Source organism: Prionailurus bengalensis, chromosome C2 (genome assembly GCF_016509475.1).
Source record: "Prionailurus bengalensis isolate Pbe53 chromosome C2, Fcat_Pben_1.1_paternal_pri, whole genome shotgun sequence".
Classification (NCBI taxonomy): Eukaryota; Metazoa; Chordata; class Mammalia; order Carnivora; family Felidae; genus Prionailurus; species Prionailurus bengalensis.
In genome coordinates, this window is record NC_057350.1 from 95,384,556 (window position 1) to 95,408,736 (window position 24,181).

At 42.5% G+C, this 24,181-nt stretch overlaps 1 protein-coding gene across 11 annotated transcripts in view; it reads left to right on the plus strand.

Annotated features, from left to right (window-relative positions):
• Positions 1-2,667: 2,667 nt before the first annotated feature.
• TNIK (TRAF2 and NCK interacting kinase) overlaps positions 2,668-24,181 on the plus strand; it is a 396,420-nt gene continuing 374,906 nt past the window's right edge. For all 11 annotated transcript variants that reach the window (XM_043594906.1, XM_043594911.1, XM_043594908.1 and 8 more), the window contains exon 1: positions 2,668-3,786. In XM_043594906.1, the coding sequence (XP_043450841.1) occupies positions 3,730-3,786 (57 nt within the window). In that variant the 5' untranslated portion in view covers positions 2,668-3,729. The remainder of the gene's footprint in view (positions 3,787-24,181) is intronic.

The window sequence follows — 24,181 nt, forward strand, 5'->3', positions numbered from 1 at the left end:
GCACAGAGTAAATGATTTATATATTTATGGAATGAATGAAAGAGTGGATTAGTGGTTTAGTTACTGTGATGAAAGTCCCAGTTCCTTGTAGCCATTGCCTCTGAGCTTGAAGCCTTCCCAGCTCTCACCCTGGTCCTACCCTGTACCGTTTTGGTTTACAGATCTGCTGGCAATCAAATCCTACTTGCTTTATATAATCTAGGAAGTCCCCTGAATTGCTAGACCACTGATACTGTCTTTATTGTCTTCTAGAACTCTAATGAATTTTTTAAAATATATTTTCTGTTATATCTAGGGATTTGTGGAAGATATACAGAGCGTGCTTTTAAAAGTTCCACAAGCTGTGTTACTGATTTCCAGTGTTTATTTTAGTTGGAGCATGGATATGGCATTAAATAACATTGAATCTAATAGAGGGAACACAACCCTCTTTGGGATTCTCTCTTTTTTTATAAATATTTTTAAAATATAAAAATATTTCAAATATACAAAAAGATCCAGAGAACAATATAATAAATATGAATTAGTAACTATTTAGATCTAACAATTCCAAACATTTAGCAATATTTGCTAGAGATCTTTTTTTCTTTTTAATAAATTAGGTCTTATTGTTGGATCCTCCTTTGTACCTTCCCATTCCACTTCTCCCTTGTCACTGTCCTGAAGTTGATCTGTGTCCTTCCAGCCTATGCCCATGCTTTTTATAGTTGGCTATACATTTACAGACATAAACAGCATATTGTATTGTTTTACAGGCTTTCAAATTGAACATAAATGATATCAGTTCTTTCAATCCTTCAGATTACATAAAGAGGAAAAATCTCACTTTGGTCAAATTTTGAATGCCTTTTCTGGCATTTATTAACTCCTCTTTTTAACAAAGGAAGAGCAAGCCCTAGGCTAGAAACCTGGAGCACGCAATGATAGCTAGAATTAAGTAATATTTATTTTCCATTGTATTTATTTTGATGGTTTTCTTTTATTTTTTTAGCAAGTATTGCTAGCTTTCCATTTATAGTAGTCATTTATGTTTCCTTTTAAATTAAATAAGAAAAAAAGAAAAGTATGGATTTAGAGAAAAATATTAAGCAGATAATAAATAGTATGGGGGGTTCACAGACATGGCAAAAAAATAGGGATTTGTATTGGAATGGCTGAAATTTGATACACACTTGACCTAAAGGATAAAGTCCAAGTTCCTTAATGGGACATGCAGAGCGCTACCTGATCTGACCTTTGCTTCCCTTCTCAGTCCAGTCACCACTACTACCTAGCCTCCAGCACAAACAGCCTGGAGTTTGCTCCTTCCCTTACTAGCTGAAGGTGGCCTGGCTATTGCAACCTTTCCTTTTATGGTATTTCCTGCATCCATCACCCCCCCCACTCCCCCCCCCCCACACCTCCACCTGACTCTCAGCTCAACCAGTCAGCATCCAGGAAGCCCTCCCCCATCACTGGATTGAACATATAGTCTTCCAATTCTAAATCCAAGGGTGGAATTTAGTGCGTTTCACAGCATCCTCATGGCCTGAGCAGTTTACTAAGGTGGAAGAGACCATTCATCTATCTGTGATGTTTCAGATAAAAATCTGGGGTATAAAATGAAGGTTGTCCATGAAAAAAAATGTTTATCTCATTTTTCCTATGTCTGGAGTTTTAAAAATAGTTACGTTCACAGATCTAAATACCTGATCTTAAATTAATGATTTCTTTCAACATGAGAAAGAAATACATTACTTTGCCATCTAGATTAAGGGTAAAAAAGGGACAGAGAAGGGAAAAATAAGGACCATGATGGGAAATGGTAGGTTTTTTACGTCATTTCTACATGCCTTGGTGGCTTGCTGCACCTTATTTACTGTCTTAAGCTGGACGATCTTATTAGAAAATGATAGGTCAAATCGAGCGTTCTGAATATAACATGATTAAACGTTTGACATTTTAAGGGCAAATCTCCTAAGTAACTGTGGCCATTGAGATGTTAGAACAATTCTTCAGTTTCATGATCCCCAGTGCATACAGATAAGTACAATAATGTTAACAACAACAAAAAGCAGGGCGCAAACCGAATGCTGTTTCTAAGTCTTCCAGTGTCTGCAGTCCTGATGAACTAACTGCATTGGCTTCCGTTCATTCATTCAAAAGTCCTTTTCTGAAACTGACATTCACACCACAGGATTAAGAAGCCCTCACTGCACTTGGCTAGATGTAAACTCCCATTTTAACAGACGTGCAGATACTGCTGTATTTGGGGGGAAAGTTCAAATTTAGCTTTTCTTCCCATGTATTTCGCGTGGCCAAAGCTGGAGGGGAAGGGGGGGCGGGTAGGGGGGCTGGGGGAAGTGACTTCATACTTTTGATTACGGAATATCATGTTTACCACTGTAAACGTTCAGCCTTGAAATGAGAAAGCGGGTGGAGCGAAATCGCTCTCACCCGGTGCATTTTGTATGTTACATCTCACCCACCAGCTAAACTTTCTCCATCAGTCTGAGTAGGTCAGCCACGAAAACACTGCCTGAAAGGGAAATGCAGCGTCCTGAGGCGGCGAGTGCTGCCTCACCCCGTGTTCCCTTTGGAGTTACCTGAAGCATTCAGCTCTTGCACCCAGAGAAAAAGCTTCTCGTTTCAATTCGGTCGTTTCCGTGGGGAATTGCGGTACGGGCAAGTCCTGGGTGTGGCGATGCCAACAAGGAACTCAGATGTCCGTTTTCCCGCTTCTGGTAAACCTTCCTAGCCCTTGACCCGCGAGTGACCGGCCCTCGAGACCCGCCTTCCGGGATCCCGGGGGTCGCTGGCTGACCCACCCCCATTGCAAATCGCTGGAGCGCAGGGTACGAGTGCGCTTCTCCCCCATTCGTTCCGCGCCTGGAGGCGGATCCCCTTCCCTGCACACAAGTCCTTATATGCACCGGTTGCACCAGCCCGCGTTACTCCAGCCCCACAAATAATTAATGGAGGAGGGAGGCCGTCACTCTTTTTTTTTTTTTTTTTCCTTCTGGATTTTTTCAGCGCTAGAGCATTTGAACCGAACCGAAAACCCCCCCAATGCGATTGAGGGCCATTGTGCTGCAGTGCACGAATTGGACACACAAAATAAGGCCCCTTTGCCCCTACGATAAGCACGGCAGGGTCCAGGAACAGCTTTTCAGATCCATCCAGATTAGCCTGCAAAAGCTTGGGCGGAAAGGGTGCGCGCCCTTCCCCCAACCACGCTGGTGCAGAGGGACCGGGTCAGGAAGCGCGGCCTCTCCCCAGTCGGAGACCACGCCTCCTCCGCCTTCCACCCCCCCCCCCTTTACTCCTCCCAGGAAGCGGTGATAGACAGTTCTGTGTGGTTCTCCACCCCCACCCCCCAGCAGAGTGGAGGAGTTGATGTGTCTCATTATAACAGCCAATGCAGCCGCCATCCACGCACAAGCAAAGAAGCATGTCCCATTTAAATACACCCACGCAGCCCCAGCGCCCTTAGCTGAGCAGGGCGCGCAGCCCACACGCACCGCGGCTCCGGGCTTGGAGATCAGCGCAGGTTGGGCTCCCTGACCCGGAGGACCGACGCGCGGGGGATCGGGATCGGGTGCTGTGGGGTCGGGGTGGGCTGGGGAGGCTGGGCCCGGGGCCTCTGGCGCGACACCCGCATGAGGACGCGAGTAAAATAGACCAAGGTGGAATTTCCAAGGGAGAAGCTTCAGGGTGGTTTTGGACCATTTCTCCCGCGAAGAAGTAGACATGGCGAGCGACTCCCCGGCTCGTAGCCTGGATGAAATCGATCTCTCGGCTCTGAGGGTGAGTAGAACATGTTTTCTGATTTCTTCCCAGCGGTTTGTTTCGGGGTGAACGGGCTCGGTGCGTGAACCCGGGCGGGGGCTACTGGGCAGAGGGAGAATGCGACGCGGAGATAACCTGGCTTCTGGTTTTGATTCGGGGTCCGCCGAGGTGCTCTTGGCTAAGACTCCTCTCAAAGCTGTGCACTACGTGTCCTCCTTTGGTTGTGGCCGAAGCTCCCCAGAGAACCAGTGGAGCTAATGCCAGTTTCATCTTAGACCAGCGTAAGAGCCTTAAAATGAAAGGCTCGTGTGTGTGTGTGTGTGTGTGTGTGTGTGTGTGCGCGCGCGCGCGCGTGGTGTGTGCACACAAGCCCCAGACGGTCGTCTGGTGGCAAGGCGCGAGACCCCACTGCCCCTTTCTGCAAAGAGAGTAACAGCAGCGTGAATAGAAGCACTGGCCACTCACTTTTCCCAGCTACCTGCAAGATGACATTGTGAGCCTGACTGTCCCCACGAAGCCGAACCTGCCGCTCCACGGAGGCAGCTATTGCTGTGCTGGTCTGGTAGATGGCAACTGCCTCCTCTAGCCCCTTTCCGCCTTCTGAGCCCCGACTGCCTCTCCGCGCTCTCTTCAATGCCAGTCTGCCAGTCACCTTTATTTATGGTTTAACTTAGACCTGCCTGTGCTTTCTGACTTTGTGGCTCTGACATTTCAGTTTTATGGTTGAACTTAAGCAGGTGGAAGGATGTGTTCTCTGCTTTCCCCCAGTCAGACCGGAACTCCCGTGAGTGTGTGTGTGTGTGTGTGTGTGTGTGTGTGGATGTGTGTGTGTGGATGTGTGTGTGTGTGTGTTCGCGCGCGCGCGGCCAGTCCTTTGTAGAGAGCATCTACGTCCCTCCAGGCCCACTGGTTTGCGTTTACCTTCGCGTGAATCGCCTCAGACGCCTTTTCATTGTATTGACTAAGACATCACTGCTATAGAATCCATTTTGCTGTTGTTTTGAGATCAGAATACCAGGAATCCCAGGGTAGCCTCGACGCCTCCCCACCCCCACCTCTGAATCCCAACACACTCTATCGGGGAAGGGGGCAGAGCTTTCTTGCCATTTTAATTAGATGCTGCCTGCGGAAAAGGAGGTGAGGGGTGTGGGTGGCGGCAGCAGAGGGGGATGAGGATTGGACACCAATTAAGGATGGCTTCTTCCTCTCCTGAACCAAGAATAAAAAAAAAAAAAGCCACAGCATGTATACTTGAAGCATGGAGGATGGTGAGATAGAATTGATGGTGGGTCTCAACACAGACACACAGGATGGGTGAAGCTTGGAAGTTCACACGCCCTCCTGAGGCATACATTGTTAGACTGATGCTAAATCTTGGGATTACAGACCTGAATCTTCATTACTTCTCCTGACAGTACCTCCTTCTCTACAGTTATTTTAAAGAGCTACCTTTACTGTCAAAGTGGTACTTTTTATTTAGTCTCATGAATCCTCCTCTTTTTGACTTCCCTTTCCCTTCTTAATTCTTCCAAGAGGTGAGGGTTTCTGCAAGGCCGTCCAGGGGTTGAGAAGGAACAGAGATGCCATTTCAAATAGCTTTTTTGATAGTTGGGCAGCAAAAGCTCATTCATGTGATATTACAGTAAGCTGTCTATTTCCTGGCACAGAAATGCCACATTCAGAAACCGCTGCCCCCTGGGCAGCTGGGGGTGGGGGTTGGTAACCGGGTGGGTGCTTTGGCTAAGTCTGTGATTTCCTGCTTTACAGACTGTGCATGTTCATTTGCCCTACTTTCTGCACTGGGAGTTACTGCCAGCGGGTTAATCAGGTGGATGGATGGCCCAGACTACCGGGTAGGGGAAAGTGGCAAAAGCCCAGTAGGGGGTGGGGTGGGGGGTATGGGGAAGGAATCTGAACAATGGGCAAGGCTTGTGGTTTTCCTGAGCTAGAATCTCAACACTGCTCCTCTAATGGAAAGGGCTCTGATGCGATTTTTAAGTTGGGCTTGGTCAGAGGTGTCCCTTGTGGGCTTTTTCTGGGGAAGCTTTTCTGAGATACGAGCACACAGAGCCTGCAGGCTTGTAAGGAACCACGAGGGCTCACCGGCCTGCCTGGAGTGTGATTCACACATGGGAGGCCTGTGCTCCAGAGATCTGTATTTTGAAAAGATATCTTTGCAGGATTCCCTGAAATTGCTCTTTGTGGCCTGGGCTTAGTGCTTTGCCCCTGTATTTCTGCCTGTAGGAGGTGTGGAATGAGGGAGGGCTAAGGCCAGCTCTAGAGATGGGAACTGCTGGCTAGAGGACTTACATGCTGATGTGGAGACAATTGCACCCGGGAGGGCTGGGGTGTAGGACCCGCCTTGTAGGGGGTGAGGTGTGTAGGCTGGCTGTTGAGTCCAAAGGCTACACAGGTGATCTCCACAAATCAGAGGGCAGATAATTTCTGTCTTCTCAAATTAGGAGAGGTGGGTTTATCTGGATGAGAGGTCTCATTTGTTCCCAACCCCTCAGGAAAGCCAGCCTGCTGAGAACCTTATGGGGAATGCCTGACCCCTGAAATGCAGCCAAGGTCAGTGGCATCTAGGAGAATTTGCTGCAGCCTTACCAATCCCTTGCTGTTTCGGTGGCTCTGTAATGTACACAATCAATGCTCTTTTTGTAAACCCTGAGCTCCGTGCATTAAAAGCAGATCCTGTCTGGAGAGGCCTTTATCCTTCTCAGTTTGGGGGCTTATTGTTCTCAGCCAGTGATCCCAGACTGGACCTAGTCTACATTCTCCCCAAATAGCAACAATGCATAATTTAAACCAGAGCCACCAGTGACAGCACTGATCATTTGAATTATGCAAGATTTGGATGGTTTTAAAAAATAAGATAAAACAGGATCTTCTTTGGCTAAAAAAGAGATGATCTGAATCCACTTTTAAAAGTCTTGATTTTTAGAGCTCTGGAGATAAACTGTTAGGGGAGGGGGATGGTTTCATAGATTAAGAGCTGGAAGAGAATTAGAGAACACCTACCCACTCCTTTCATTTAATACCAAGCTGAAGCCCAGAGACTGTAGTCATTGCCCAAGGTCACACAGCCCCCTCTCTGCTGGGGTGGGGGTGAGGGAGGGGAAAACGGTGGTTTGAGGAGAGAATCTAGGTTTCCTGACTTCTCATTCAGTGCTCCTTTCTCTAAGTCACATTGTCTGTGGCTGAATCAGAAATCAATAATACATTTTCTGCCTGAGCACAAAAAAATGGCAGAGAGGAATTATTTCACCGGAGTCATGGAATTTTATTTATTGAGAATAAAGAAACTGCTTCATGCAGGTAAACTCATAATACATAAAACCGTGGAGCATTAAGATACCTTTAGAATTCATTTTGTAACCCCCCCCCCCCTTTCAATTCTTCCTCTGCTGGCAAATGACTGAATCATCTAGTACAGATGGTTGTCCTGCATAGTACCCTCTCTCTGTAACCCGTCTCCATCTGAATATCTCCCATGGGGTCAGTCTAGATACACACATTATTCAGATGTCTCTCCATGTGAGGTTTGTAGAATTTTATGTATGTTTTGCATAATCTATGTGGATATTCATATATAGTGTTATGGTTATAAACTATCCATGTGGGTGTATGCAATATGTGTATACATACATAGGCTACAGAAAACAATCTACTCATTCAAACTCATGGCTTGAGTCATTCTCCCTTCAAGACATCACAGTATTAAAAGAAATGAAATTTGCCACCGGTAGGCTTTATTACATGTGAGGTGAGATCAGCCAGAAAGCTTTTTGAAGATTAGCATATATCTGAGTCTGAGCACCTTGGCTGTCCTTAGTTTGGCCCACAGAGGAAGGCGTTCAAGGCCAAGATTGGCCTCTGCTGACTTCATACACTATGTTTCTGCCAGGACTCACACTCAGTTTTCTATTTGAACAGAATTAGATGACCTCTGCTTGTCTTTCCCCCTGCCCCTCACTGCCTTCCAGGCCTAGCTATTTCTTTGTCTGTTAAGACCTATAGATTTAAGAACTGACCTCATCTGGAAGACTCACATGCATCTTTCCCACTGCACTTTTTGTTCTTGTGTTATAAATGGCACTGGGATGTTTTTCTGCCAGCTTAATAAACTGTGGGCTCCATGAGGCCAGAAGTTATGCCTTGCCCATTTTTGAATCTGTCATTGCAGTTAGTTGCATAAACAGGTGAATACATGAATGAGTTGGTGAATGGAGTAGAGTGAGTACTGCATTCTATGTCCATGTCTTATTGGTTCTGTGACTCTGGGTAAGTCCTGGAACCATAATTAATTTAAAAATGGGAATGATCTCAACTGCTTGCCTTTCTCATACGCTGGTTTTAACAATCAAAGTATTTATGGCAATGCTTTATTTGAAAATAAAACCGTAATGCAATGCTCTACACAAATATACTATTCCATGATTAAATAGAATTTTATAGGAAACTTGATTCTACCAACATTTCATCTCAGTGATTGCACCTAATTGAAAATGGCTCTGAGAAGAAGATATCAGAAGGTCCTGCATCTTTTGAAAGTAGCTTTTCCTTTACATGTGTCAACATGACCTTATATGTTTCTCTGCTGGCCTGGGTTGACCTTTGCCCCAGTATCAGCATTCACTACTTTTTTTTTTTTTTTTTTAAGATTTTAGTTTTAAGTAATCTCTACACCAGATATGGGGCTCAAACTCACAATCCTGAGATCAAGAGTCACATGCCCTAAGGACTGAGCCAGCCAGGTGCCCCTGCTCTATTTCTAAACCAGTACCAGGTATCAGCATTATTCATTAAAACTTTTTTCTTTTTTTTTTTTTTTTAACTTTTTCCCTTCTTTGTGGATTAAACATTGTTTAAATAAAGCCACATTTATTATGTCTGTGTCTTTACTTTCTTTTTTAATTTTTTAATGTTTATTTATTTCTGAGAGATTGAGAGTGTGTGTATGAGCAGGGGAGGGGTAGAGAGAGAGGGAGACACAGAATCTGAAGCAGGCTCTGGGCTCTGAGCTGTCAGCACAGAGCCTGGCGCAGGACTCGAACCAATGAACTGCGAGATCATGACCTGAGCCGGAGTCGGTCTCTCCACCAACTGAGACATCCAGGCACCCCTTGCGTGTGCCTTTTCAAAGTTTGTGTATTTGGGAGGGGAGTGTCCACCTGAAATGATACAATACTAGTCCAGTATTTAAAACCTGGTCAGAGGTCTCATGGGGATTAAGGAAATCTTGAAACATTATTAATTCCTTATCCCAGAGCACTTAGTTAAATTTGGTCTTAAATGAGAGTTTAGCAAAGTTGAAAGAATTGATAAGATAACAGTGTCTCAAAAACAATAACAGCAGAGTAGTTTTTTAATTAGATATATTTGCTGTTTTTTAGAGATATTAAACAGGTGTTTTCTTTGCCATGACATTGCCTCATAATAAAACAGGGTGTAGTGGGAGTTATCAGAACATCAGAGAAATATGCGTAATCATTTTCAGTGTTCTGAATCTTAGTAAAAAAGCTAACATAAGTCATGGTTTGCTGTTTGCCTAATTGTCCACTTAGGAAGTCATGGAATATTTTGTTGAAGAAAGAACACCTAACATTTTTCCTTCATGAAAATATCACATTTCCCGCTGCCTTATCTGTAAGGCTCTTTGAAACCTTGTAATTTTGAGTCTTCCTGTGTTTCTGCCTTGGTATTAGTCTTCATGTCCTTGTTGTCCTACACCGTTCCTTTCTTCAGGGGTGCAGTTCTCCAGTCCACCCAGTTTTGAGCTACTGTGATTGAATCATGGCCGCCATGCCCAGCTGAGCACAACCAGTCTCTGAGTCTGTGTTTCTGAGAGAATTTGGGATAATCTGTGTCTGAAAGTTGCTTTTATGTCAAATTGGTTCTACCATATCTGTGGGGGAAGTAGCTGTCTGAGAACAGGGCCTGAACTAGCAGTGTGCTGAGAATTCCAAGAAAATCTGGGTGATATTTTTTGAATGAAATGTTATTCTGCTCATATAAATATAAGGTTCCTAGAGGAGAGAGAGGGAGGACTTAAATAGAAAATGTTGGATGAATTCCGCTTGTAATTTCTTTCATTCTGGTTGGAAGTTTATTTCCCTCTAGAGAAAGATGATTCGCTTTCTGCTTTTTACATGCCTCGGCTGTTCTCCAGTTGTCTCAAGGGGGTGCCTTGAAATTCTCAAAACACATTTTATTTCACCCCAATCTTAAACATCTTTCCTTGCTATCCATTGCATGCGGCCTTTTGCTCCTTTCCTCTCTACAACCACTGAGGTGACTGTGCCCTGGGCAGCATCCATGACGAGACTTCCCTCCTGCGTCTCTACCATCAGCCTTCTCCTGACTAGTCTCTACGTACACTGCAGTGACATTACTCTTCGAACAGCACATTTTCAGTCTGGGTATTTCTTATTCACGACCTTCCCTGACTCCTCCACAGTCTACAGACCCAAGACTAAACTCTTTAGTGTAGCAGTAAGACCAGCTATAATTCAGCTGGGCCTCCCACCATGCGCTGCAATTCTGATGACCGATGCTTTACTCCTGCCTCAGAGAACAGCTTCCTTCTCCCCATGGATGCTCTTTAGGGGGTGCTGTACCTTATACTGTAAAACCTCGGAGCGTCAGTAACTTGTGCTGCAAGTGTTCCACAAGACAAGCAAACATTTCAAATAAATTTTAACTTGGTAAACGAGCGATGTCTTGCAGTACCAGTGGTAGGAGATGCCGAATGTCACATGACCACAACTGAGCCAATGGTTCTTGAAATTTACTTTGATATACGAGTGCTTTGGATTACAAGCGTGTTTCCGGAACGAATTATGCTCACAACCCAAGGTTTTACTGTATTCCTTTTCTGTCTCTACTACCTTAACAGTAAACATTCAAATGCCACCTTTTCCACCAAATTTCCTCTGATTTCTCTCAGAAAGAAGTTATCCATTCCACTTGTAAACCCTTTCAGAACTGACCTCACACTCAGAACTTTCTGACCTGGATTGTATCCACTACTAGATAGTAAACTTCACGAAGGCAGTGCATATATTTGATTTTTCTTAAGACTCCCCACCAGGATTACCTTCGGGGCTCCAGGGCTCCTTTTGGTATATGGCTTAGTAGTTCTTTTCTGTGCATTGCTAAGTGGATAGCTTTAAAAATTAAGATCATTTTGTCTATATTATCTGCAAGCTGTTTTTTTAAAATGTGTTTTCACTTGTTTGCTGCTTTTGTTTGTTTGTTTCTATTTATTTTATTATTATTTTTTATATTAAATATAATTTATGGTCAAATTGGTTTCCATACAACACCTAGTGCTCATCCCAACAGGTGCCCTCCTCAATGCCCATCACCCACTATCTATTTATTGGTTTTTAAAGTCAACTCTATACCCAATGTGGGGCTCGGAATAATGGCATCAAGATCAAGAGTCACATACCCTACTGACTGAGCCAGCCAGGTGCCCCTGCAACCTGTGTTTTAAACTTAACAATCACCCTTTTTGCATGTTGTTAATGTTTTTCTATAACATAATTGTAAAAATTCTTTGTCATGGGGGGATTTTAAAGTTACATAAAATCGGAAGGAATATTGGAATGCTCATACATTACAGCCACTTTGTAAAAGAGGTTGGCAGTTCCTCAGAATGTTGAATAATAGAGTTACCATGTAACCCAGCAATTCCACTCCTAGGTATATATACCCAAGAGAATTGAAAACGTATATCCAAACAAAAACTTGTACACAAATGTTTGTAGCATTTTTCAAAATTTATTCTTTATGTTTTTATATTTTTAAGTTTATTTATTTATTTTGAGAGAGAGAGCGAGAGAGAATGTGCATGGGTGTGGAGGAGGGGCAGATGGAGAGAATCCCAAGCAGGCTCTGCACCACAGAGCCAGATGTGGGGCTTGAACTCACTAACCTCGAGACCATGACCTGAGCTGAAATCAAGAGTCAGATGCTTAACCAACTGAGCCACCCAGGTACCCCTGTTTGTAGCATCATTATTCATACTAGCCAAAAAGTGAAAACAACCCCAGGGTGCCTGGGTGACTCAGTGGGTTAAGTGTCCAACTTCAGCTCAGGTCATGATCTCATGGTTCATGGATTCAAGCCCCAAGTCAGGCTATGTGTTGACAGCTCAGAGCCTGGAGCCTGCTTTGGATTCTGTGTCTCCCTCTTTCTCTGTCTCTCCCCCCGTCACTCTCTGTCTCTGAAAAATGAATAAACATTAATTTTTTTTTAAAGAGTGGAAACAACCCAAATGTCCATGAATTGATGGGTGAATAAATGGAATGTAGTATATCCATACAATGGAATATTATTCATCAATAAAAGAAAGTTTTGATACATGCTACAACATGGATGAACATTATGCTAGTGAAAGAAGCCACACACAAAAGGCCACCTAGTATAGGATTCCATTTATCTATAGTCAAACCTATAGAGAATAAAAGTGGATTTCTGCAGCTTGAGCAGAAGTGGAGAATGCCTGCTAATGTCTTAAAATTAGACCACGGTGATGGTTGTTCAGCTCTGTGAACATATTAAAAAATCATTTGTGCACTTCAAAAGGGTGAATTTGTATGGAGTATGAATTTAATCTGAGTAAAAAAATAAATAAATACCTTGATATTTAAAATAGAATAGTAGAATGAGGCCCCGACTTAACAATTATCCATTCGTGTCCAATCTTGTTTTGTCTACACCTCCGTCCACTTCCTCCCCGTATTATTTTCAAGCATCGTATCGTTTCATTTGTAAATATTTCAGTATGCATCTCTAAAAGATAAACACTCTTAAAAATACATAACCACAATCCTATTATCATACTTAGAAATTAGTATGTAACTGGGGCACCTGGGTGGCTCAGTCAGTTGAGCATCTTGATTTTGGCTCAGGTCGTGATCCCTGGGTCCTGGGACTGAGCCCTGAGTCAGTGCTCTGCACTGAGTATGGACTCTGCTTGAGATATTCTCTCTCTCTCTCTCTTTCTCTCTCTCTCTTTCTCTGTCCCTTTGCCCCTCCCCCTCGTGCATTCTCTCTCTCTCTCTCAAATTAAAAAAAAAGAGAAAGAAATTAGTATGTTACTTAAAATTTCTTTAAGTATTTAGTGTTCAAATTTCTAACCATATGTTTTTAATGACTGCTTAACATTTTGTCATGAGGATGAATGATAATATTTAAACAATTCCTATTGATGAAGCTTCTGGTTATTTCTAACTTTTCAAGTCTTGTAAATAATGCTTCAATAAATATACGTAAGTCTTTGTGTACATCTCTGTGTCCTTAGAATAACTTCTTAGAAGTGTAGTTTATGACAAAAGTGTATAAAGCTCTTGGTATTGTCAAATTACCTCCAAATTTTCTGTGAGACAGGAGTTTAGCATTCACAAATGAACACAGGAGACTTAGAAAAAACCATCGTATTTACCAAAGTCATAGAGCTACAAAATGGCGGAACTTACAACCGACCTGCCCCAAAGCCACTGCACATTGTGACTCCCATGGTCATTATTTGCCCTGCAGACCTTGTCAAGACTTCAGAATTATCTGGTGTGTTATCTTCCTAAAGTTCACAGGTTTCCCAGAAGTCTTTCATTTGGGCACAAGCTCTCTTTGGTGAGCTTATGGTGTTTGAGTGTTGTTTCCAAGGTATTTCTTCCTTGTGATTTTGTTTTTCAATGAACCAAAGTCAGCTTTGAATATGTTAATTGTTCTTTTTCTTGCCTTAAAAATGTAAAAACCTAAAATGTGAACCTTTTTGGGATTAGCAATAATTTTCTTGTACACTGTGTATAAGGGATGTTTACATTTAATCTGTCATTCTCTTTGGAAAATCATCTGACAGGTATGTTTGGAAGATGTGGAATCAGGCTCAAAGATTTCCATTTTTTAAGAACGGGAGACCACTCAATTTGTGATTATTGCAGAAGCTAGCAAGATGAGTCAGAAGATATGTTATAGGAAGGACCATTCTCAAGGCTTTATCTGTCTGATGATTATTAAAATCAAAATCTTGAGTCATACTTTTTTCAGAATGATGTAGATATTTTAAGATTGCAGTGGAGAAAATGGAAGATGCGGCTGGCAGCCAGAAGGGTAAATAAAGAGCCTTGTGTTCTGGACCACAATCTGCTTTCCACTAGGTTTATAAGTAAGAAATTCTGAAAATTGACACAACTTTGGGTTTGTCTGTTTTGCAGAAGGCAATTGCTTAGATTTACTAGATTTGATATCCCAGCCCTCTATTTAAAATGCTTATAAATTGGGGCGCCTGGGTGGCTCAATCGGTTAAATGTCCAACTTCAGCTTAGGTCATGACCTTGCGGTTTGGGAGTTGGAGCCCCGCATCGGGCTCTGTGCTGACAGCTCGGAGCCTGGAACCTGCTTTGGATTCTGTGTCTCCTCCTCCCTCTGACCCTCCCATGCTCATGCTCTGTCTCTCTCTGTCTCTCAATAATAAATAAACGTTAAAAAAAATTGAAATGCTTATAAATTACTTATGACTGGTAAAAATCTAGAGCTTCATATGGACATGGTTTCATCTTTTCTACTTCTAGGATTTTTTGTTTTGTTTTGTTTTTTAGCTGCCTGTATTCAAATTATGGCAGTGTGGTGGGTGGAATAGGTTGTAAGCAGTAATTGTGAACTGTATTTAAATAATAATAATAATAATAATAATAATAATAACAATTAGGATTTATAGAGCACTTTAAATATCTTCAAAGTACTTGCAAACATTATCTAATTAGATACCCTCTCTGCTTATGATCTGGATATAAACGCATTTACATTTAGAACAGGGTCATGAGAAACGTATACCTTTGAAAGTTAATGCTAGCTATGATTTACAAAGCTACGCAATGGTCACAGTTAGAGTTCGGGATTCTCTTGGATTGTTCTGTGTATCCTTTTGTTAAACCTGGTGGCGGTTTAGATTAAATTTGTACCTTATTAATGCCTCTGCTTCCTTTCTGATCATTAAGAACTGAGTCTTGATCATTGCTCTCCTCCTTACATACACTAAAGTATAAACAACATCAATAAGCTTTAAAATGGGCTCCCTCTCTGCATTTCCTGCCCTGGCCTCAGATGAAACTCCCATTAGTAAGTGAAATGAAGTGGGGTCGTGCAAGAAAGAACTGCTATGCATTGCGGTTTAGTAATTTCCATCTGAGAAAAATAGATTAAACTGCACAGTAGGATACATCATAAAGAAATGCACTGGAGAAATGAAACATCTTTAGTTTGACTGTACTAATGATTTCTTGCTGTTTTGGACATGTGTCTGTGTATCATCCCCTTGCACGTATGTCTTGTGTTGGCAATTTTGATAGCATTTGGAGCAGTACCTGCGTGGCTTACTCGGTAGAGGATTCTGCAGTCGGTAGACTTTCAGTGAATGTTTTCCTGTGCATTGGAGCTGGTTGACAGGTTAACTGCCTAGACGGTGTTTCTCAAAGTGAGCTCCCTGAATTAGTAGCCTCATGCTCATCTCTTGGTTTTACCTCTCTGGCCTCCTGGATCAGAAACTGGGGATGGAGCCGGGTAACCTGTGCATTAAGAAGCCCTCCAGGTGATTTGATGTACTTTAGAGTTTTGGAATCACTGACCTAATTTTTTAAAATACAGTTTTCTTTTGTCTTTCATGCTGGTGCATTCGTTCATTCAACAACTATTAATTGAGCATATACTTACTATGTGCCTAGCATTGTGCTACATGCTGAGAATTTGGTAGCAAAGACACATGTGAGTGCTGTCCTCATGGACCTTGGTGTCTAATGAATGGGGGAGAAACAGCATATCCACAGAAATTTGAGTTTGCCTGAAAATGTTGCAGAGTAGAAAACAGTGATTTATTTATATAAGGTAACTGCCAGGTTTTCATAAGATGTATGGCTTCAAATTGTAGAAGACGCATACTTTTAGGAATATGGAATTTTATATTTCACACTAATATATGCATTTTAATTGTTTGTAAGACCAGGAGATACTTGAAGTGCAAAAGTCTACAACTTTCACCCGATAATCCTGGACTGTTCTTTGCATTGCTGTTTTTTATTTTATTTTATTTTATTTTATTTTATTTTATTTTATTTATTTATTTATTAGCATGTTTATTCAGGGGATAGAAAGCCACAGTCCCAAGACTAAGAAGCATCCTTTTGGTGCTAATTTCCTGTATTTCCCTTTGGACCTGTGGGGATTCAGTTTGAAGCCTCAGGAGGTGCTGGCATTTGCCTAAAAGCTGAAAAAAAAGAATCCATATTCACAGCTCTTTCAACCCTACCTTAGTTTGAAGCCTGAAATCTTTGGGTTGTTTATTTTGTGAAACTTGAAAAATGAAATAGACTTTTTGGAATCTAGGCAGCAAGTTAAAGGATCCCCTTACTGAGAAATCCTACAGACTTTCCTTGTAACAATCCCTAAACATCTCTTACCTATCTACAAAGATGTCCTGTGTTGTTATTTTAATCTGTAATTCTTAGATAAACACACTGCTTATACTACATGGTTTTTTTGTTTGGGGGAGGTTGGTGACCATTATGGTTGTTAAGGTAACTTTGTATACAACTTGATAATGAGCATATATCAAAATTGTATTTCATACTTACTGCTGGGAAGATGCTTTTAAAAAATCAAATTCAAAGACTCCCATTGTAGAAGGCCTATTTAAAAAAAATTTTTTTAACGTTTTATTTATTTTTGAGACAGAGAGAGACAGAGCATGAACAGGGGAGGGGCAGAGAGAGAGGGACACAAAGAATCGGAAGCAGGCTCCAGGCTCTGGGCCATCAGCCCAGAGCCGGTCGCGGGGCTCGAACTCACGGACCAAGAGATGGTGATCTGAGCTGAAGTCGGACGCTTAACCGACTGAGCCACCCAGGCACCCCAAGAAGGCCTATTTTAAAGGGAAAAGAGATATTAGATAATCATCATTAGGCTGGATATAAAAAATGTCTAGTTAAAGATGATTGAGTTTTTTGTAATATTGCAATCGGAGGACAGATCCAACTTTCTCAGAAGAGGCATTTATGTCATTAAAGTAATAGCTAACTGCAAGCATTTTATTCTATTCTATTTTATTTTATTTTATTTTATTTTATTTTATTTTACTTTATTTTATTTCCTTAAAATTTTATTTTTAAGTAATCTCTACATCCAACATGGGGCTTGAATTCACAACCCGGAAATCAAGAGTCACCGGATCTACCCGTTGACTCAGCCAGGCACCCCACTGTGCAAGCATTTTAGTCAGGAATGTTAGTTACTTTCTACATGGGGCAGGGAATTAATTATGTCATTCCAAAAGTTCTTTCTAGGACCAAGTTTGGGACAGTTTTGTTTCTGTAGTGGTGCTATCTTAGGCTCTGAGGAAACTGTGAATTTAGCATGGCCTCTTTGTAGCCATCTGCATGGGTAAAAGGGCCCTTTGAGCTTTGGAGTCGCTCTAGTTTTCCAATGAACTCATAAGACTGACTCTTTTAGAGGCCAGAAACTGAGTTTGGATGGTTCTGGTGCTGGTGTCTTACTCAAGGGTGGTTGATAAAGTCAAAGCCAAGTGTTTGCTCTTCCTAAAAGGCCACCCCTCTGTTCTCTTTTCTTTAAACTACTAACGCTGGCACCAGTCAGAGAGAACTCAGTTTTCTTTTCATGGGGACAAATAAGCAAACGCTCTACCGTGCTCCCCTGAAGCTTAATACCCAGATGCTACTCCGGGAAAGAACATCGCACACACACTTTTGGTCAGAACAATATGTATGTTCTCTCTGTGAGTGTTTTAAGGATGTAACTCGCACTGGTATTGTAGTCATAATTTCTTGAATATAAACAGCTTTTATTTTTGGAGAAGAACAGATGTAAAAGTGTGAAATACCCAAGTTTACACATTTTGGTGGTGGGGGGGGGAGTGGTGGGGGAAAGAACACTGTTTCTTTAAAATCATGGTAATTCAATCTTAGTTACTCCTTGTTTTCCTTGAGTGACTGAAAATTAGCAGGGGAAATCTCTTGGAACCTGACCAGCTGGGTACCTAAATCTCCACCTAACTGATAGTACCAGGAAGAGTGCTAGTGGGGAATTAGCATAGGTCTTCATCCCTAAGAGCAAAAAAGGTCCTTCCCAAGGAGGAAGCCTCTCTGTGGAGAGGGGATTGTGCACCTTCCGTGGAATATGTATGACACTCAAAGTAAAATGTTAGAGGTACAGAGATCCCAGCCCCAGACAGAAGGTTTGTTTTCTAGATTAGAAAATGTGAATGGCAGGGATTTGAGAGCTTGGTGTCCCTCTGGTCTCTGAAGCAAAGCTCTTTCTGGATCTCTGGGTGCCCACTCCCTCCTTTAATTTGTGAGTTTGTTTGTGAAAGGTACCTGGTGTTCTCAAAGCAGCAGGGGCATTACTGTCCCTTGGAGGCCAGGTCCCTTTCTTTTCTTTTCTGGAGGCAGGGTCTCTGCTATTGTAGCGCATCACCTGATACAATGCAAGTTGCATCAGATTTAAAGAAATAGTTCCCTGGCCTTCTTTGCGAGTCCCTGCCTTTTGTAAGTTGCTGCTGCTTCGCAGGATTCACAATTAACATTTTGTTCCTGTGGAGACTCGGTTTAGTGTGCAAGGCACATTCTCGTTTGTCGTGCTTGGTTCCTTGATAATTCCCATTCGACAAATATTTTGGTCAAGTTTTCTGTGACCAATAGGTCTGACTGGTTGTTTGATATTGCATTTTGGTACTAAGTGATTTCAAGCATGTTTCAAATGAACATCTCTGATCATTTCTTTTCTAACTGTCAGTGAAATTTGGAATGTGAATAAATTACGAGGCCATGTGACTTCCACAGTTCACAGGGCGGCTAGTGAAAACTTTATTCAAACTACGCTTCATGCCATTTAGAAATCTAAATCTGATTTTAAAATATCCCCAAGAATGTGGATACATTGGAACTGTCACACTCTGCTGGTGGGAATATAAAATGGTTAAGCCACTTTGGAAAAATAGTTTGGCTGTTTCTGAAAAAGTTAACTATAAGTTTCCTCTATGACTCAGCGCATTTGACTTCTGAATGTCTACCCAAGAGACATGCAAACATATGTCCAGGCAAAAACTTGTAACCTGAATGTTCATAATAGCCAGAAGTGGGGACGATTCCAGTGTCTATCAACAGATGAAGAGGTAAACAAATTGTGATGGGGTACAATGGGATACTATTCAGTAAAAAAGAATGACGTACTGATACAGGCTACAAAGTGGATGTTTCGCTAAGTGAAAGAAGCCAGGCGCAAAAGATCACATGTATGATTCTGTTTATGTGAAATGTCTAAAAAGGCAAATCTGTCGAGACAGAAGGTGGGTTTAGTGGTCGGCTAGGGCTGGTAATGAAAACGGAGAGTGATGGCAGATAGGCGTGTGGGGTCTTTTGAGGTGATGGAATATGTTCTACAATTGGATGGTGGTAACATGAATGAGTTTTATGATATGTAAATTACACCTGTTAAAATGTAATCTGTCTGGGACATTGCTTCACGGTTGTACCAGCTCCATACACCACGAGGGCAGATTCCCCAGTCAGGCCACTCCAGTATTTCTAGGAAGGCCCTCTCCTCTCTACCTTGAGGGATGGGGGACTCTGGTCCTACCTTATGCCTTCTACCTACCTTATGTCTCCCTTATTGTGAAGGGTGTCTCATATTTTATAAATGTAATCATAATAACTTCCTTCAAGATAAGGTGGCTGATCACTTATCTCCCCTCCCAGAGAAAGGAGAACTTTGGAGCCAGATCTAGGATAGCTATTCCTGTCTGAAGCCATTCCTTACTGAACCACTTTCAATTCTTGTGGTGTTTCTGGCAGTTACTCACCCCTCTACTGTTCCGCATGCTGCTCTCTCTGCCTAGAAGTCATCTCCGGTCTCTCTTGTTAACAGATAGTTTATTTGTCTCTTCCCCCAACCCGTTGTCCCAGAGGAGACTGTAATTCCCACAGGGCAGGACCTGTGTTTTGTTTATTTGCCTATCTATTTATTAATGAAATGAATGGCTTCTCATGACTTACAGCATAAAGCTACACTCCTTAATTTAGCAAGGTCTTTGATGATCTAACTATTCCCTACTTTTTTTTTTTTTTCAGTATCAGCAGTCACCACACTATCCCCTCTCTATACACCAATTCAGAGTCTTTCAAATTGTAATGAGTTGTGGAGTGAGTTTAATGGGTTGCAATTAGCTTTAGAAAATTAATTACAATAGAGTAGAAAACTATTACTGTGTGTATATCATATATACGTGTGTATTAGGTTACAATGTAGAATGTATTTCTTATAGGGTAAGGAAGCTAAAAATTTGAAGTTCACTGCTCTAGTTTAGTTCATAAGACGGCATACGATTCACCTAGAGGGAGTTTAGTTTGCAAATTGGAGTTCAGTTATCTAGCCTGGGGCCCACAGGTTTGCAACTCCGTGGCCCTCACATAGTTTGGATGTATGTGTTCTCCATTTTAAGAAGCCATAACACGCTACAGTTGCTGATGTCCACCATGCTGATTGAGGCCTCTTGTTCATCTGTTGGACACCTTCTGAGAGCTAGGAGCACTGCCAGGGCCCTGGATGTCCTGGACTGGTGAACACCAGGTACAGTCCGGCTGCAAGATGGAAACGTACGTGGCATTTCCTCTGCTGCTTGGGAAACCCCGAACACCGTGTTTGCTCCACCAACTCTGTAATGAACACCTATCCATCCTTCAAATGTTCACTCCGAGGAATTAGATGTGTCTTCCGCTACTTTTCGTCAAGTGCAATGACATTTGGTATCTGTGTAGAGATTCGAAGAAGACAAGATGCTGAAAGGAGCTATGATCACTTGATAAAACGCATTCTCCAGAATTCAGAACGGAAGAGCTGAGCTCTGGGGGTTACAGCTGAAGCCTGGAAGGGTCCTTCCTCGTGGAGGAACAAGTTGCTGCAAGCTGCAATAGCCACTATGGCCACAAGAGCACCCTTTGGGAAATGTGGGCAAGGAACGAGGCTTGGGAACTTAACCAGAAGTAGCAGAACTGGGTTGGGGCTGAGAGCCAATTATCACTGAAATCGTCCCCCAGACTCACATAGTCTTGGATATTATAAAAACAGGCAGAAAATCTGTAGACACTGTCAGATTATGTCACTGCCAGAAAACTGTAAGGAGCAGTTTTGTCCTGTGTGCCCCTGTGGGGTCGGGGAAGCAGGGAGAGTATGACCCTTCCCTCTGAGCAGCTGGGAGACAGGGTGGAATGTCCTTGAAACCAGTGGAGACAGAACATATGTTTAGCTTTTTGGGGCTGCTTGTGCCAGGTGCTGAGTTAGGGGCCGGAAGGGAGGGGAACACAGGCTGTTGGCTCATGTTGGCCCTGGTTAGGGCAGCGATGTGGTCCTCAGCTTTCCAGGTCCCAGGACATGATATAGTTAGGGTACTGAGTCTCAGGTCACACCATCACATAGATACACCTGACACTGTTTGGAATATAATTTATTTAATAATGATAATGGCAATATTAATAGCTAATATCCTCTGTGACCACTTGCCATGTATGAAGCACTGGGCTACTTATTTTAAAGGTCTGGTCTTATGAACACAGTCAGATTTTGTGATGTGTACTATTTTTCTTCTAACTTTACACATGTGGAAACGCACGCTTAGGTTAAGTGACCTGTTGGAAATAATGGAGCCTGGCTTTGAACCCAGGCTTGTCTGACTTTGAAAAGTATGAAATGTGGGGCGCCTGGGTGGCGCAGTCGGTTGGGCGTCCGACTTCAGCCAGGTCACGATCTCGCGGTCCGTGAGTTCGAGCCCTGCGTCAGGCTCTGGGCTGATGGCTCGGAGCCTGGAGCCTGTTTCCGATTCTGTGTCTCCCTCTCTCTCTGACCCTCCCCCGTTCATGCTCTGTCTCTCTCTGTCCCAAAAATAAATAAACGTTGAAAAAAAAAAAAAAGAAAAAAAAAGAAAAGTATGAAATGTGAGCACTGTGCCATTGCTACTTCCTGTTTTCTCAATATATAGTAGAAATACCTTTTTAGTATTGGAACAACTGTCTGCTCTCCAGTGCAGCGTCTTCCTGATTTTGGAGAGATTTAGGAATCTGAAAATTTGATCAGAAATTGACTTACTGTGGCTGGAATAAGGCTGGGGTTGACCCAGGATCTTTAGGGCTGTACCCTATTCAGGTCAGAATACTGATCCTACCATGAGTGGTTGTTGGACAGGTCTTGATAAATTCATCCAGTCTCCCTTTTGCGACCCTGATCAATCTACAGAAACCCCTGTTAGTAAGACATCTCTCTACCTTGTTCACATTAATCTCTATCTACTTTGTTCTTCTGTCTTGTTTTGTTTATACTGTATATCACCCACAGCTCTTTGTTTTAGAATTATTTACCCATATAGTCATTAGTGTCTTTAAGTTATAAACTTCTTAGGACAAGAACAGTGTCTGTTTTCCATCTGTGTCCCATAGAATGTCTAACATACTTCAGAGTAAGGTGCATTCCTGGAATTACCTTGTTTGGATTCTGCAGCCCCACTGTGCACTGAATGGATGGGAGACTGGCTATAATTTTACTGTGTTTTCAGCCTTTAGGAGGAGGGATTGTGCTATTGGGAAATCAAACCTTAAGAAAGTGTAGTCACTCCTGAAAAATTGTCCTAGGCAACTGTTGGACTTCATATCGGCATTATTAGAAATTTTCGAGGGTCCCACGAACTTTAATGGGAAGAAGCAGAGAGGGGCTCTCAGATGGTGAAATGACCTTTAAATATTGTTTTTCTGTCTCCCCTCACATGTTAAAGTGGTTCATTAACAAAGCACACGATAAATCTCTTTATAAGCCCAGGCTCGGTAAATGGGACATGGGTGAAGTTTTATTGTGACAAGTTACCGAAAACATATGGTGGTTATATTCCCACTTTTGTTCCTTGGACTCTAAAAGGCACTTACTGTGGGACAGCTTCACCAGTGACTAACGGGAAGGCAGGGTAAAGGACATTGTGTTACATCATGGTGCGGATAGCTAACTTGCCAATGGGCTGGTTACCAATCCCCTGGATATCTTCAGCACCTGTCATTAATGTACATTGTTGGCACTCAGATATCTATTGAATGAAGTCATTTGGAACCTTCTAAGTTTACTTTTGGGAGGTATATGTAAAGAAAGATTCTCTCTCCTTTACCCAGAGGCATCAGGTGAAGTTCAAGGGTCGCCTCTTGGTGTGGCAGTGGATGATACATGGATTTCAGTTACCTGATAGAAGTTGGGAATGATGGGTCCCACCTTGGCTGCAGACACCCTCCCTCTTCTCTGACTGCTGTTGGAAAGAATTCTGCCTGTGCAGAAGGAAGGACTCAGGTATTCTTCAGAAATTCAGGTGTTTGAATACCTCCTGCACCTGTAAATCCCAGAGAATCACAGAAATAGTCACAAGAATTAGCCTAGAACTAAGTCTTGGGGCACGAGGAAAACGCCCCTTTCCTCTGCCTGTGCTGACATATGTCTAATTCTTTGTTTTATTTTTAGCTTCTACATATTGATTAGCTTTAGTGAGTGCTCACTGGTTCTTGTGGTTTCTTTCTTGCTGTAGAAGGATAAGGCCATGGCAGTGAAATGGCATTCTGGGAACAGAACAAGGTGAAGGGGGAGCTTTTCGCATCAGATCTAAAAATGCAATTCAGCAACAAAGGCGATCATCATGTTCCCATGTTCCCTACTGGTTATATAGCCTGCTAAGCTTGGATTCTTTTTTCTTTTACAAATGCAGGCTGTTGCGCTTTATAGTAATTAGCTGATATGACTGTAATGGACTCTGGCTTCACTGGATACAATCTTTGAAATCAAGTGTATTAAATTGACTCTTCCTTTTTCAGGTAATAATGAATAGAAATTCCTGCTATAAACATAGGATTAATAGATTCCAAGCTTTTATAGGCTTTGGGGCACTAATAAAAGGAGAGGGAAACGGGTACAGATACAGTCACATTCCATCTCATTCTTTTTGAGGTGTGCTGAGATTCCTGAACACGGCTGACCATGTAAGGGATCCTGAGGGGGAAATGTGCCTAGGGCTTTGGTGGAGGACGGGGAAAAGGATGGCGAGGTGCACGTGCTGCCTATTCCAGTGCATATTTGTGCTGAAATGTTCAAATCTTCAACCTGTTCTCAGTCTTTCTAAAATCAGGGAGTGTAAATGAATGATGATGGCCTCTGGCGTCTGGTTAGGATTCTCCAGATGACACCTTGGCAGTGAAGTCACCCAGAGCATTTTTGGCAGTTCCACGGAGAGTAACCTATATGGGAGGTGATTGTGACATAATTTAGGCTCGTTGTGAGCTTGTAGCTTATCTCATTTGTTTTTCGAATTACAGGAAGCAGA